The sequence below is a fragment of the Armigeres subalbatus genome, chromosome 3 (genome assembly GCF_024139115.2).
Source record: "Armigeres subalbatus isolate Guangzhou_Male chromosome 3, GZ_Asu_2, whole genome shotgun sequence".
NCBI classification, from domain to species: domain Eukaryota; kingdom Metazoa; phylum Arthropoda; class Insecta; order Diptera; family Culicidae; genus Armigeres; species Armigeres subalbatus.
The window spans coordinates 325,826,791-325,842,038 of NC_085141.1; the positions used below are offsets into that span (position 1 = coordinate 325,826,791).

Below are 15,248 nucleotides of genomic sequence, written 5' to 3' on the forward strand. Positions count from 1 at the left end.
AAGCCTTATAAATGGTTAATGCCAGGGTTAATTCATTATGTGTATAATCTTCAAATCCGTAACCTTGAACAAATTATGCACAGAACTGCAATAATGAATAAAATAATGGTAAGAACATTTTGGTATAAATAACTTCATAGCGGCAGATACTCTGGTTTGCTATTTTCCCATTGATATAGCAATTATACCTAAAGTATATGTACAAAAACACAACGTAATAGTGAATAAATAGCAGCTACCTTCTCGTCACTGCATTTTATAAATCACATTTTCAACAAACCCTCATTTTGTTTATAATGGAGCTACCATCTGAGGTAATCAGCGAAAAATATGTCGATATCTGAATCCGATTCACCACCAGAGAAACTTGAAGACAGCACAACATTAAAATAATCAATTTTTGCGTGGAAGACAGCAACAAAATTGATAAATTTAACAAATGAAACAAACAAAATCAAATACCCATCCGTGTCTTTTACGTTTTCATTTTCCTTTAGCGTAAACATAAACACCAGTTTGACAGTTTGTGTTCGAATGTATTGGTGAATCTAGGTTGGATCTCGATAAATCGGCAGAGCGAACCTCATTCATTTTGGGTCGGATCTGGTGCGGATCGCGATCCAACCTGAACGAATAACCGAACGTTTTGACAGCTGTTAGAGCGGATCCGGTGCAGAACTAGGTTCGACCCAGCAATAACCGAAAACGACATAAGACTCGTTTGAAAATCGTATCTTGATTTGAACCATTTACCGTTACATTTTGAACTCTTTTTCCTTACTATCATGAAACCATAACACCAAATAGAAGATATAACGGGACTGTTGACAATTAGCTGATATAAGTAAATATTAATGTTTGAATGAAAATCCTGTGTTTATTATCGTCTGTGTACAAAATTTGAGAAGTTGTCGACGCCGGTGACAACTCGCCTACTGTTTCCACGTGAAAAGTTTTCACATGAAAATTGCAATCATTATCGTCTGATAATGATTCAGCACAACACTGCGCTGCATTGGTCATTAGCTATTGGATGGCATCCTCAACTTCCCTCAAGGTGAGACCTGGTTGGCTTCCATCGTCCGCTGAACTGACGTAGTCATCTCCTCCGGTGCCTTGACATTCACTGCCTGTAATCTCAGTGCCATTTAAATGTTCATGGTAGTGCTGCTTCCACCTTTCGATCACCACACGTTCGTCCGTCAAGATGCTCCCATTCTTATCCCGGCACATTTCGGCTCGCGGCACGAAGCTTTTGCGGGATGCGTTGAGCTTCTGTTAGAACTTGCGTGTTTCTTGAGATCGGCACAGCTGTATCATCTCCTCGCACTCCGCTTCTTCCAGGCGACCAGGGGGCAGCAGGGACCATGTCCAAGGGCTTGACGACCCCTCCCCAGCTGTCTGTCAGTCAGGGAGAACTGCCTAGGGCGTGGTGGGATTTAGCAGTGGGCTCTGCTAAAATCCCTCCCAAAAAAACCACAAGTGCCCGTAAGCAGACTCTATCAAAGCGACTGTGTGCCGCTTCAAAAGCACAAGCCCAGGGAGTGCCATTGGCACATCAGGATTGATCCCAGTAAGATCCTGATTATGGTATACTGGTTGCATGTTATTGGTCTTGTTTTTGGATATTGAGATATTGTGAACGCAAGGGCTGGTAGTCTGGTTATTCTATTCTCTTAGTAAGGCCGGGTGACACCGACCTGAAACGGCGAATGGGTTAATGGCCAGGCTGTCTTCCGTCCCCTAAAACCGTGGCAGGCCTTGTGGCACGCGGTACAATCCTGTGGCACAGCTGGTCGCTGAGTGGGAGTAGGCTCAGATGCTCCTTCCTGACTAGCACTGATCTGGCTCTGAACACGAAAGTGTCAACCCTCGCATGGCCAACAGGATTCGACAGCAGCCGCAAGGGGGACCCAACAGACATGAGTAACCTATTAAAAACTACAAAATCGACGAAGGAGGGAGGTGAGGCGAATGGCGACAAGGAGAACCCTTTCGGTAACGACCTGACGGAAGTACTTACACGTGCTTGCGACGTGGCGATGCCAAGGAAGACCCAGCCCCCAGGAAATCGACAACCAGTGTACTGGTGGTCTGACACGATTGCAGATCTTCGTAGAACCTGTCTTAAAGCTAAAAGAAGGTTGCGACGTGCTAGAACAGACGCTGAGCGACTCGATAGACGAGGGGTATTCCGGACAGCGAGCAGAGCCCTGAACTACGAGATTAAATGTAGCAAGCGAGCCTGCTTCGAACAGCTGTGCAGGATGGCGAATGACACCCCGTGGGGTGATGCATACAGGATAGTGATGTCTAGGACCAATAGCACACCTCCTGAAAGATCCCCAGAGCTGTTAGTATAGTAGAGGGATTGTTTCCGACACATGAACCATCGGACTGGCCCGCTACACCATACCAGTCAGTCGACGTGGTACCGCTAGTGACTAACGAAGAGCTTATCGTAGCCGCAAGAAAACTTAAGCTCAATAAGGCGCCAGGCCCGGATGGTATTCCAAACCTGGCCCTTAAACACGCCATTCTTGCCAATCCAGATATGTTCAGGAGCTGCCTCCAGAGATGCATGGACGAAGGAAACTTCCCAGATCGATGGAAACGGCAGAAATTGGTGCTATTACCGAAGCCTGGCAAACAGCCGGGGGATCCTTCGGCATACAGATCAATTTGCCTACTCGACACAGCTGGAAAGCTGCTAGAGAGGGTCATTCTGAATAGATTGTCGGCTTATACAGAGTGTGCTGGTGGCTTATCTAGCAACCAGTATGGCTTCCGTAAGGGCCGTTCTACCATCGAAGCAATTCGAGCGGTAACGGATACGGCCAAGATAGCGAGAGGTTTAAACAGAAGAGGTATTAGGTACTGCGCGTTGATTACACTTGATGTAAAAAACGCGTTCAACAATGCTCAGCAATTGCTGACTCCCTGCACCGATTGAGAGTTCCGGATTACCTGTGCAGGATACTGAAAAGCTATTTTCAGAATAGGGTGCTGTTATACGACACTAATGCCGGTCAAAAGTCGATCGTAGTGTCCGCGGGTGTTCCACAGGGATCGATCCTCGGACCGGTTCTGTGGAATATTATGTACGATGGAGTATTACGCTTAAGTCTCCCGGCCGGTGTAAAGATTGAAGGCTTCGCGGATGACGTAATGCTGGAGGTAACACTCTCGACACTCTCGACGAAGTTAGACTAAAGGCTTCATACGCGATTGGCAGAGTGGAGGAATGGCTCAACTCGAGACGGTTGTCCTTTGCACACCACAAGACGGAAGTCGTGGTGGTGCATAACCGCCACGGGTTGCAGCAAGCGAGGATAAGAGGTAGGTGCGATTGACCGTGAACCAAACCGCGGGCTGATATGGCAGCCTATAACCATGGAGCACCTAAACGACTTCGAATTGGCTGATGACGTTGCACTCTTCGCTCAACGGCGCTCTGATATGCAGAGTAAGCTCAACAACCTTGCCGAGCGCTCCTCTTCGACAGGTTTAGTCATCAACGTCAACAAAACCAAATCGTTGGATGTAAACACGGTGACTTCTTCCAGTTTTACAGTAGCCGGGCAACCAGTGGAGAATGTTGAAAGCTTCCAATATCTTGGTAGCCAAATGACGTCAGACGGCGGTACCAAGATCGACATAGGCGCACGGATCAAGAAAGCAAGGGCTGCCCTTGCGAGTTTAAGAAATATCTCCAGAAATATAAACAGGCAGATAAGTGAACGCACCAAAATAGGAATTTTCAACTCTAACGTGAAATCTGTGCTGTTATACGCTAGCGAAACATGGTGTGTATCAGTGGAGAACACTCAACGGCTGCAGGTGTTCATCAACAGATGTCTGCGGTATATAATTCGGGCCTGGTGGCCTCACAACTGGATCTCAAACAACGAGCTTCATCGTCGTTGTCACCAGAGGCTGATAGCAACAGAAATTCGGGATCGGAAGTGGGGCTGGGTCGGCCACACTCTACGTAGGGGCGGAAACGAAATCTGTAAACAAGCATTAGACTGGAACCCATCGGGACATCGCAGCAAAGGCAGACCCAGAGGCTCTTGGCGGCGAAGCCTCATTAAAGAAATAAAAAAAAAGTCTACCAAAATCTAACCTGACAACAGGTCAAAGCGATAGCTGGGCAACGCTCAGGATGGAGATCTTTCAAGTCGGCCCTTTGCACCACCGGAGGTGTACAGGATTCATAAGTAAGTAAGTTTGTTTGGCAGTTAGCAAGTCGGTCGAACATTTCTCTCGCTAGGGCGAGGAACTCCGACATCGAGAGCAAAACATTATTATTCGTCGTTTGGCCTTGCAGTACATGAGCGTACGAGCAGCCGACCTGTGGGCTTGAGTGTTGCGTGGAGGAACCGAGTTGGGGGCAATATTCCAGCGCTCAGCACGCATTTGAGCCAGTTTTTCGATGTAGTGCTGACGGCTGGGGCAGCCAGTTGGTAGTGTGTTGGCCACTACAATTTGCACATTTGATTAATTTGCGAGTCTCGTTCCTGTCAACTCGATCCAATTCTGCTTCTTTTTTTGGCAGTTTACATTCTGCCGAATGACGCTTCTCACCGCATTTGACACACAGTGGGCGAAGATTACAGTTTCTCATTCCGTGGCCGAATCGTTGACAGCGGTGGCACTAGACCGCATCTGTCGCTCGACGTTCAAAATATCACTATTTCGTGATCACGTTCAACAGAGCCCTCGCCTTCCGCAACTCAAAGCGCACTAGGAAAGCGCACTTTCCTAAGATCCGATGAACTTGCGGGAAAACATTTTGACTTCCGTCGCTTTTACGCCGTGGGCAAGTAGTTCCGTTTCCAACTCTGGAATGTTGTAGACCGGTAGACCTGGGGCCTTATTATTGCGCATCTCCTTGCGACAGCTCTTTCGTATGACTGTTTTCATGATTTGCTAGTTTCGAATCGAGGTGCACAATGCCACCCCTGATAAGACGACTTTTTGTGGCTGATCTGCGTGTAAGTGTGGAACTGGATGTTTGCTTCCTGGAATGCCTTTATGGTGTTGTTGTAGGTCTCCTCTGGCGCGCAGAATAGTTGTATACCTGTCTTGGTAGACTTTATTTGGTAATCCGTTTGTGCAATGTTGATTTTCGCCATCAGCTCACGCACCTGCCTGGTTGATTAGTCTACAACCGATATCACGCACCTGCCTGGTTGATTAGTCTACAACCGATATTGGGGGACTCCGTTTTTTTTTCACGCTTAGAAGTACGGTTGTTGTGTAAGGCTGCGGAGTTAGCACCGGCATTTCATCCTTGATGTCATCTTGCTCTGCATTCTGAAGCAACTCGAATTGGTTACTCACTACAATATTAATCCCTTGTTGCAGTGTGCCGCTACTACTACCGTTGCTGGGGGGATTCACCATGGCAGCGGGTGGCTGCTTGTTGTGTTGCTCGTCCATGGCTCTTCGGACGTGGAGGGTGAGGATGTTGATCGTTGAGACTATGTCCTGGTTCTAGTCCGCGTTTGTGTTTCGTTTTGGACTGGCTCCGGTTTGTTATATGGGCCATCTCGGAGGCCGCATTTGGTCCGCTTGTGCCCACGGTAACTTCCAGCGAGCTCACGATGCCGATTCACGAATATTACTACGATAATAACGATAGAAATTACGATTAAAGTTGACCGCGACGTACTTGCTTGTTTACTTGGTAGTGTTTACAAACGAGATCCCAGTATGCTTGTACATTTTGAAATTCTTACCACAGAGAAACAGACGTCTCACTTAGAACAAAATGCAATCAGAATCATCGTCACGGAAACATAGTCCCCCAATGCTAAAATCGTTGTGTTTGGTCAAGCGGCAACCAGATGGCGGTAGTGCGCAAACGTCAAACACAAGCAAAATCGATGGAAGCGCCATCGGTGGCTGATTGACCACCTACCAAAAATTAAATCAACCGTTAAAAAGGTGAACGATGTAACATGCGTTGAGTGAGACGTCTGTTTCTCTGTGTTCTTACTATATGGTCGGGGTTCTACCAAAACACACCAAGCGCCAACAAAAAATCGCCTTCTTTTCTGCCCAAGTTTTCGTTTAGCGGATGTACTTAATTGTTCGCAAATCTTATCGAATATTCCCCAACCTCATAACTGAGGATATCATACATCAAAATTGTAAATGTAAATGTTAGTATGGCTTAGTAATTGTTTACCGAAAAGTGAATTAAATTTTGTAAAATGTTATTTTCCGTGTAGCACAGGTCTACCCCCTACGGGGTTGTTTTGACAGCTAGGTTTTCTTGATTTTTTCTTGCAATTTGCTTTCCGGTAAGTGCGAACCGGACAGGAAGTCAGAATCAAAAAATTTGAGTTTGAATAAAGTCGTCGCGAAGCGCGGATGTTAAGTTTACAGTCCACTGAGTTTTTTATTGTGACCACTGAGCTCCCGAAGAAACATTTGGTCCAATCGGTCCGGATAATAGATTTTCGCGCGGGATAAGTGGAATTTACGAAAAAGCGCTACGTTTTACGCGTCGGGAAATAAAACAGAGTTTTGGCTGCCGAAGCGCCGAGAAGTGAAGGATCCGCCATTGGGGCAGATTTTATTTCGGATGCACGTGCGGTCTTGACTCTGGTAGTGATCCGGCAAGTGACCAGGAGAAGTGCTTTTAAAGAAAAGTTGACGCGCGGTGGCCTATAGAAAGGTTCTCTAGTGCAGTGCAGGCGAGAGGGAGCCGAGTTTAAGCTGCTGTGTGAAGGGTCGACGGCCATATTGATTGGTCGATGTAACACGCGCCATCCGTTGAAAAAAGTGTTCGTGGGGTACCAGAGCATTTTTGAGGTGCCGTGTGGAGAGAAACAAGCTGAGTGTTGCCGTGGTTATCAAAATGTGTTGACAAAAGTGCCGGAAGCATTTTGTCGATACTACGCAAAAAGAAGCTTTTGTGAAGTGCAGGGTGGCGGCCATATTTGAAAGATCGCTGTCTGTGTCCATCGAAAACAGTGTTGGCAGTTGTGCCGGAAGATTTTGATGTGCTTTGAAAAAATTGACGACCGAAGGTCGAGTGAACCGGCTCTTTAAGCGAAGAAAGTGAAGACAGCTCACGATGAGCCAATAGTTTTTGTCATCATCAGTGAGGGAAATTGGAGCTTAAAAAAGAACCAGAAAAAAGTGATAGTGGTATGCTGTTGCGATCGGGAAACCCGAAAAGAAGAATTTTGTTCTCGACGCCTTCTACCGTTTCGGTCGCTTCTATGATTCGCTCTCCTCGGGAGACAGTAACGAAAGGCGTAGAAGCTGATGTTGGCACTACACCGACGCTAACCACCAGTGTGCAAGCGCAGAAGAAAGAACAACTAGCACGCCAAAAACATATCGAAATGGCGGAGTCTGTTCTTGCCCTGGAACAGTGTCTAATTGCTACAAGAGGTAAGGTGGAACGCATCCGGCGTTCAATCGAAACCGCGAACCAGGATCACGGTAAGTTCTCTTATCATTGCCTTAAACTATATGTTGAAACGACGATCGCTGCTTTCAATGAATACAACTCGCTACAAAATCGGATTTATCTCGCTGACCCAACGCGGCGAGTCGAGTTTGAAAGGCATTACATTGATTTCGAGGAGATGTACGAGTTCGTGCGGATTTCTCTTGCTGAAATGATCCAGGCACATGATGATGCTCAAAGGCAGGATACTGAAAGGCAAATGAAGCTGGTCGAAATTCAGCGCATTCACCAGCAAGGCGAAGGAGAACTGAGACCTGCGCAGTTTGTACCATCCCTTTTGTTGCAGCAAACCCCTTTGCCGACATTTGACGGCCGTTATGACAGCTGGCACAAGTTTAGGGACAGATTCAAGGATATCGTGGATAAGTGCACTGGAGATTCGCCTGCTACCAAACTGCATTATCTAGATAAAGCGCTAGTTGGTAAGGCTCAGGGGGCCATAGATCAACAAACACTGAATGACAACAATTACGATGGAGCGTGGAGGATTTTGGCGAAGAAATTCGAAAATCTCCGAATGGTGGTCCAAGGCCATATCACTCAACTACTGGCAGTGAAACCCATGGCGAGGGAGAGCCATCTGGAACTGAAGGCCCTACTTGACGGTGTGGAGAAACGATTGGAGTCTCTTGCATTCCACAACCTTAAGATGGAAGACAAGTTGTCCGAATCGATACTCGTGAATCTGGTCATCTCCAGATTAGATGCTGAAACACGCAGGGCATGGGAGGCCACTGTGGAACATGGACAGCTGCCTGAATATGAGGAAACCATGAAGTTTTTGCGGGAACGCTGCTACATGTTAGAGCGGTGTGAGCCATCTGCAAATCCGCCTAAGCCCAAACACTTGACGAACCAACGAAGTGGTGTTCTGCCGACGATGAGCAAGGTGCATGCGGCTACTGTTCCTCAGATGAATTGCTGTCCCATTTGCAATGATGAGCACTCGGTTGAAATTTGTGAGGTGTTCAAAAAGATGACCGTGAACAGTCGTTACGCCAAGGCTAAGCAGCTTGGTCTGTGCTTTTTGTGTTTGAAGCGAGGACATCGCACGGCAAATTGCAAGGCCGACGGAAGTAAGTGGTGCGGCTGCAGGAATAAGCATCACAGCTTGATGCATCCGAAGGACAAGGTCGAGAACAAGGATGGAGCGGTGGACAAGGTCGAAGCGGTTCCTATTGCTGACGCTTCTGGGAGTGTTCAAGTTCCACGCACTGTGGCGAAATGTGAAGTTTCCACTACCACTGCCGTAGCAGCGAAACAGGTATTGCTGGCGACTGCAATCGTGAACGTGATCGATGCTGGAGGGGACAACCATAAGTGCCGTACATTACTCGACTCCGGCGCAATGGCAAATTTTATTTCAGAGAGGATGAGTGATGTGCTGAGTTTGCCCAAGAGCTACGTGAACACTCCGATTGTCGGTGTGAATGGTACAAAAACAGCCGTGAAGTTCAAGATCAACGCAACAGTGAAGTCGAGAGTAACAGGCTACGAATTTTCTCTGGATTATCTGGTAGTACCTCGCGTTACTGGAGCTCTACCTTCGTTGAAACTCGATGCTAAGGATTGGCCGATTCCCAGTGACATACAGTTGGCCGACCCGAGGTTCTTCGACCCCAGTCGGATTGATATGCTGATAGGAGCTGAGCTGTTCTTCGATTTGATGCGGGCTGGCAAGATTCGAATGTCGGCTGAATTACCATGGTTGCAGGAGAGTCTTCTTGGGTGGCTGGTTGCTGGGCCCGTGGGCAATGTCCTAAACGTTGTGAGCATTCAAGGCTACCAAGTGATTCGCACCAGCAGTAACAACGAGCAGTTGAACGAGTTGATGAAACGCTTTTGGATGATTGACGAGCAGGTAATTGAGTCTTCGGAGATAGACGAGTGTGAACGCCATTTTGTAGCTACACATATTCGAGGAGACGATGGGCGGTATGTTGTCAAACTTCCGTTTCGTGAAGGATCCGGCGAGCTCGGAGATTCGCGAGTACAAGCGGAAAAGCGGTTCAAGGCGTTAGAAACCAGATTGGAGAAGTGTCCCGATACCAAGCGAAGATACGGAGATTTTATTAGGGACTACATTAGGCTTGGACACGCAAGGATTTTGAACGATTCCGAGAAGGACGCGGCCGGGGCTTACTATTTGCCCCATCACTGCATATTGAAGCCCGACAGTTCAACCACCAAATTGCGCGTGGTGTTCGACGCGTCTGCGAAAACAACGACCAACTTGTCCTTAAATGACGTGTTGATGGAAGTACCAGCGGTGCAGAGCCCATTGTTCGACATTCTGCTACGATGGCGCCTGCACAAGTACGTTTTCTCGACCGATGTGCAGCGCATGTACGAGCAAGTGAAAGTAAATGATGAACACACGAAGTACCAGAGATGTGTATGGCGAGACGAGCGATCTCAGCCATTGATGGATCTGGAATTGCAGCGGGTAACGTATGGGATAGGACCTGCTGGTTTCTTAGCGACGAGATCGTTGGTCCAACTGGCCCACGACGAGCGAGACAGCTTTCCGGACGCTAGCGAGATCGTTCTGAAATGCTTTTATGTTGACGACGCGCTGGTTGGGGCAAATACTAGACAGAAGGCAAAAAAGCTACGTGAAGATCTTCAGAGTTTGTTGGAACGGGGCGGATTCAGATTGCACAAGTGGTGTGCAAACGACCCAATGCTGTTGGAAGGTATACCGGCCGAGATGCAAGAAAAACAGCTTTGTTTCGAGGACATGGATGTAAACGGAGTGATAAAGACACTTGGACTTCTGTGGGATCCGGTTAAAGACGAATTTCTGTTCCGAGTTCCGTCAATGGCGATTACTTCAGGAGTTCCAACGAAACGCGAGGTGTTGAGTGAGATAGCAAAATTATTTGATCCTCTCGGTATCTTGGGCCCAATTGTGGTGCTGGCTAAGTTGGTGATGCAGCAGTTATGGTGGAAGAAGCTGGACTGGGATGACGCGATTTCCAGTGAGGAGTTTGAAATCTGGAGTAAGCTGAGAAAAGAACTGTGCGAAATCAACAACATGAAGATTCCGAGGTGTGTTGCGGTTAATGATCCGGTCGCGTTCGAACTGCATGGCTTCTCAGATGCCTCTCAACGTGCTTACGGTTGCTGTATATACCTGCGGAGCGTGAATGCTGATGGAGTAGTGAGTGTAAGGTTAATTTGTGGCAAATCGAGAGTTGCACCGTTAAAGGAGTTAAATCGAGTGGAAAGGGAAGAAGCCTCGCCATGGGAGATGACGATACCGAGGCTAGAACTGTGTGCAGCGGTTTTGTTAGCAGAGCAGATGAAAACAGTGCGCGAAGCCTTAAACCTAACCCTTCGACGGGTGGTTCTAAGGTCCGATTCCGAGATAGTTTTGTGTTGGTTGAAGAAGTTGAACTCAAGCTTGCCGGTATTTGTACGTAACCGAGTTGTGAAGATTTTGGAGCTGACGTCAGATGTGGAATGGCAGCATGTTCGTACAAGGGACAATCCGGCGGATCTCGTGTCCCGGGGTGTTCAACCTTTGGAACTGATGAAGAGTGAACTTTGGTGGAACGGTCCGATGTTTTTAACAATACTGAAAGAAGTCGAGACGCAAAATCTTGATGAAGTGGACATTGACAGTAATGTGAATAGTGTTTCTGAAGAGATGGTGGCTGTCGTGGTACATGATCACCGCCTATATGATGTGATCCAGAACTGTAGTGATTATCGGAAGATGCAAAGAGTGTTCGGTTATGTGATACGGTTCATCCACAACTGCAGAGTGAAGCGATTGGGAGTTGACCGTCGAAGTGGTAATTTGTCCGGCCTTGACTATCGTGCTTCGATGTTGACGATGGTAAAGGTCGTGCAAAACGTTGTCTATGAGGAGGAGATTAAAGACATCAACCGAGGCCAGCCGGTGAAGGGCAAGCTCAGGAATTTAAACCCTATTTACGACAAGAGTGAAGGAGTGCTCAGAGTTGGAGGCCGAATCCGGCATTCCGACCTACCACGAGACCAGAAGCATCCCATGATATTACCCGAGAAGAGCCCCTTCACTGACATGGTGATTGAGGCTATTCACCGAGAACATTTGCACGTTGGATTGAACGGATTGCTTGCGAAGGTTCGACAACATTTCTGGCCAGTTAATGCGAGGCGTACGATTAATCGCGTGCTGCGGAAATGCGTAAGGTGTTTCCGCTCGAAACCGAAGGAAGTGGCGCAGTTTATGGGAGATTTACCGAGCGTGCGCGTGACTGCCGCGGAACCTTTTTCTCGAACTGGCGTTGATTACGCCGGCCCGTTGCTGTTGAAGGAGGGCCGAGGAAGAGCTCCTCGGAAGGCCTTTATTTGCGTTTTCGTATGTATGTGCACTAGAGCAATCCATCTAGAACTGGTGAGCTCGTTGTCGACAGACGGATTTCTAGGAGCTTTGCATCGATTTGTGAGTCGACGAGGGAACGTCGCCGAAATGCGATCAGACAACGGCACAAATTTCGTTGGCGCTGAACGACAGTTGACGGAATTAAAAGATTTGTTGGTGTCGCAAACGCTGGAGAACAAGATATCGGAATTTTGTCAGCCTCGTGGCATCACTTGGAAGTTTATTCCGCCACGGGCACCGCATCAAGGGGGGCTCTGGGAAGCCGGGGTAAAATCCGTGAAGGGTCATCTGAACAAAGTCCTCAACGAATCGCACTTGACGTACGAGGAGATGTGTACGTTGTTAAATCAAATAGAAGCGATTCTTAATTCACGTCCAATAGTCCCGCAAAGTGATGATCCTATGGACTACCAAGCTTTAAGCCCTGGTCATTTCCTAGTTGGACGCGAGTTAACAGCGATTGCCGAGCCTAACTATGGTGATCTGAAGGAGTCAAAATTATCCCGATACCAATTGATTCAGCGGAGAAAACAGGCATTTTGGCGTCGTTGGTCCGCTGAATATGTGACAGGATTGCAACGACGTGGAAAGTGGTACAAAAACCCGACACTTCTGCGCGAAGGTATGCTAGTGGTGTTAAAGGAAGATGGTTTGCCGCCGCAGACATGGAAGCTTGGCAGAATCGTCGCAACGCACCCTGGCAAAGATGGCAACGTTCGTGTGGTGACCTTGCGAACCAACAGCGGAACTTATAAACGGGCCACGACAAAAATAGCTGTACTACCGATTGACGAGGAAGGCTATCTGGAGTAGAAGGTGGTGGGCCGTTCGGCTCCGGGCGGAGAATGTTTACCGAAAAGTGTATTAAATTTTGTAAAACGTTATTTTCCGTGTAGCACAGGTCTACCCCCTACGGGGTTGTTTTGACAGCTAGGTTTTCTTGATTTTTCTTGCAATTTGCTTTCCGGTAAGTGCGAACCAGACAGGAAGTCAGAATCAAAAAATTGAGTTTGAATAAAGTCGTCGCGAAGCGCGGATGTTAAGTTTACAGTCCACTGAGTTTTTTTTATTGTGACCACTGAGCTCCCGAAGAAACAGTAATAATCGAAAGAGAAAGTAAACAAAGAGAGCCTCTCTTTTGGACTTACGATGTTTTCAAAAATCACGCGAGAAATATACGTATAAGTTGATATGAAATGATTCCCGTGTTTCTTGTGCGAACAAAATATTACAAGTCAGTCAAAAAGCCGCTTGGTGCGGTTTGGCTGAACCCCGACCATATGGAGTTCGTGTAGTTTCTCCATGGAGCGTTATTTTGTAGGGGGAAAAACGGCTTTGGCAGGTTTTGTTCTACTATTGGCAGGGGTTTTTTGTCGATCAAATTTTATGAAATTTGGCCACAATATTCTTTGATATGCAAGTCAGTCATAAAAAACCCCCCTGCCAATAATAGAACAAAACCTGCCAAAGCCGTCATTCCCCCTATTCCCTTCACTGGTTTTAAGAGTAAAGAGTAAACCAACAAAAAAAAATCCTTGAAAGACAACGAACTACGCTTGTACATGCAAAACCTGTATTTTATCAGGTCCTTGGGCGACTACGAACATCTATAAAACTCAAACCAATATACAATTTGGTGATGTGGCAGAGAACGATGGCGGCAGCATGGTCGCGAACTAGGGAGCACGTGCACGGGATATACGTTTTCTGGCTCTGGATCTCGAAGAACTCCAGGAGGAGATTGACCGGCTGACAACATCCCACTGGCTAGAGCGCTGCAAGGGGTAATTACCAAGGTTTAGGAGAATGAGATATAGTACCGCAGGAGTGAATGGAAGGTGTCGTGTGCCCCATTTACAAAAAAGGTGATAAGGGCCGATGACCATGAAGCGTTTTTTCAAGCTGCGTACACGCCGCGTTCACGCAAGGTACCCAGCAACAAATGGAGTAATGCACACGTATACGCTGGGCTAAATTAGTTTGTTGAAGAGGACTTAAATAAATTTAAATAATATTGCCAGAACAATACGTTTACGGCTCTTGTCACTTTCATTGCAAAATTGCATTCTTTATCGATCGGTTTTACCATCGCAACGTCACAGTTCAGTGAACCATAACCTCGTTTGGCGTTCTGAATAGATCAAGGCAGTTAGATAGGTACACGTTACTGTAAAACTGTGATTAGAATCCTATCATTCCCGAGTCATAGATCCCAATACGATAAGTGAAATAAGCTTTTGATCATTTTCAACTTGGAACTCACCGCAGCAGCTTTCCGCTGTATAAAACTGTAATGACGCCGTTCTTTCACCTCAGACAGGAATAGGTTCAACAACGGGTTCTGCATGTACGGCTCATTGTCGTACTTGTCCAACTTGTCGCACGGTTTGTGCAACTTGGCCAGTCGTCGACTCATCCCTGGCTATTAGTTTTAAACCACCATTTCCACTGAAATCCGTCTTAAAACCGAGATCACCGAACGACTTAGCGTCACTTTGCGAAAATTTTCACTTTGTTTACCAGCGGAAAACAGCGCAGCAACCCGGTCAACGAGGTTTCCCCGGGTGACCACCCCAACCCGGGGCACGGCCACCTGTTTTTGTTTTGATTCGCTGCGAGCACGTGTTTCGAAGTGAACTTGACCCGTTCGGTGGCAGACAGCACGTGGTCATATCGGCGATATGGCCTTGACACCAAAAGGACGTTCGTGACAACGCGGCATAAACCACCCCCACGTGTTGCTCAGTGCAATCCACTGTTGATATTTAGCGGGACGAAAATCAGGTCAAATAAAACAACGGGCGTTCAATTCATCAAGTGAGGCGGATAAGGTATCTGTTTTATTTCATCTGTTCTTTTCATTAATAATTAAGAATCAAGTTCTTCACTTTGTTTTTTGTTGGTTTTTTTTTCTGTTCATATATACTAGGATAATCTTTTTCTCTCTGTTAGGGCTCTGTTATTATAATGTTTTCTTAAATCATACACGACGGCGCTGGATCATCTGCAGCTGATAATATTCCAAAAGTATGAATCGGGTGTCTTCTTTAATGCCTTCAAAACTCTACGCTAAATCAGTTGAACAAACGCAAACAGCATTCGGATTCGGTCGCTGTTCGTCTCCTTTGCCGAACTACCTTTCCGAGGTTGAACTTCACTACGAGTAAGTTTACTAAACAATCCTGGTTCATCTCAACAACGATAACCTCTGATTTGGGGGGAGGGGGGACTTGTTCATCTACGTCGCAGTATAGGTTTACTAGTTTTGTGGAGACTTCCTATCGCAGTATAAACATAGTCGATAGAAATATATCATAATTATTTAGAGCTCCATCTTCTGGTTTGGTAAGTTAAAATGATCGGAATCTCCTACAGATGAAC

General features: G+C 46.9%; 1 protein-coding gene across 1 annotated transcript in view; it reads right to left on the reverse strand.

The window, feature by feature from the left end:
* Positions 1 to 14,387, reverse strand: part of LOC134225533 (dynein axonemal heavy chain 12) — a 49,699-nt gene extending 35,312 nt beyond the window's left edge. The window contains exon 1 of the mRNA XM_062705697.1: positions 14,131 to 14,387. Within this exon, the coding sequence (XP_062561681.1) occupies positions 14,131 to 14,283 (153 nt within the window). The 5' untranslated portion in view covers positions 14,284 to 14,387. The remainder of the gene's footprint in view (positions 1 to 14,130) is intronic.
* Between the last annotated feature and the right edge of the window lie 861 nt (positions 14,388 to 15,248).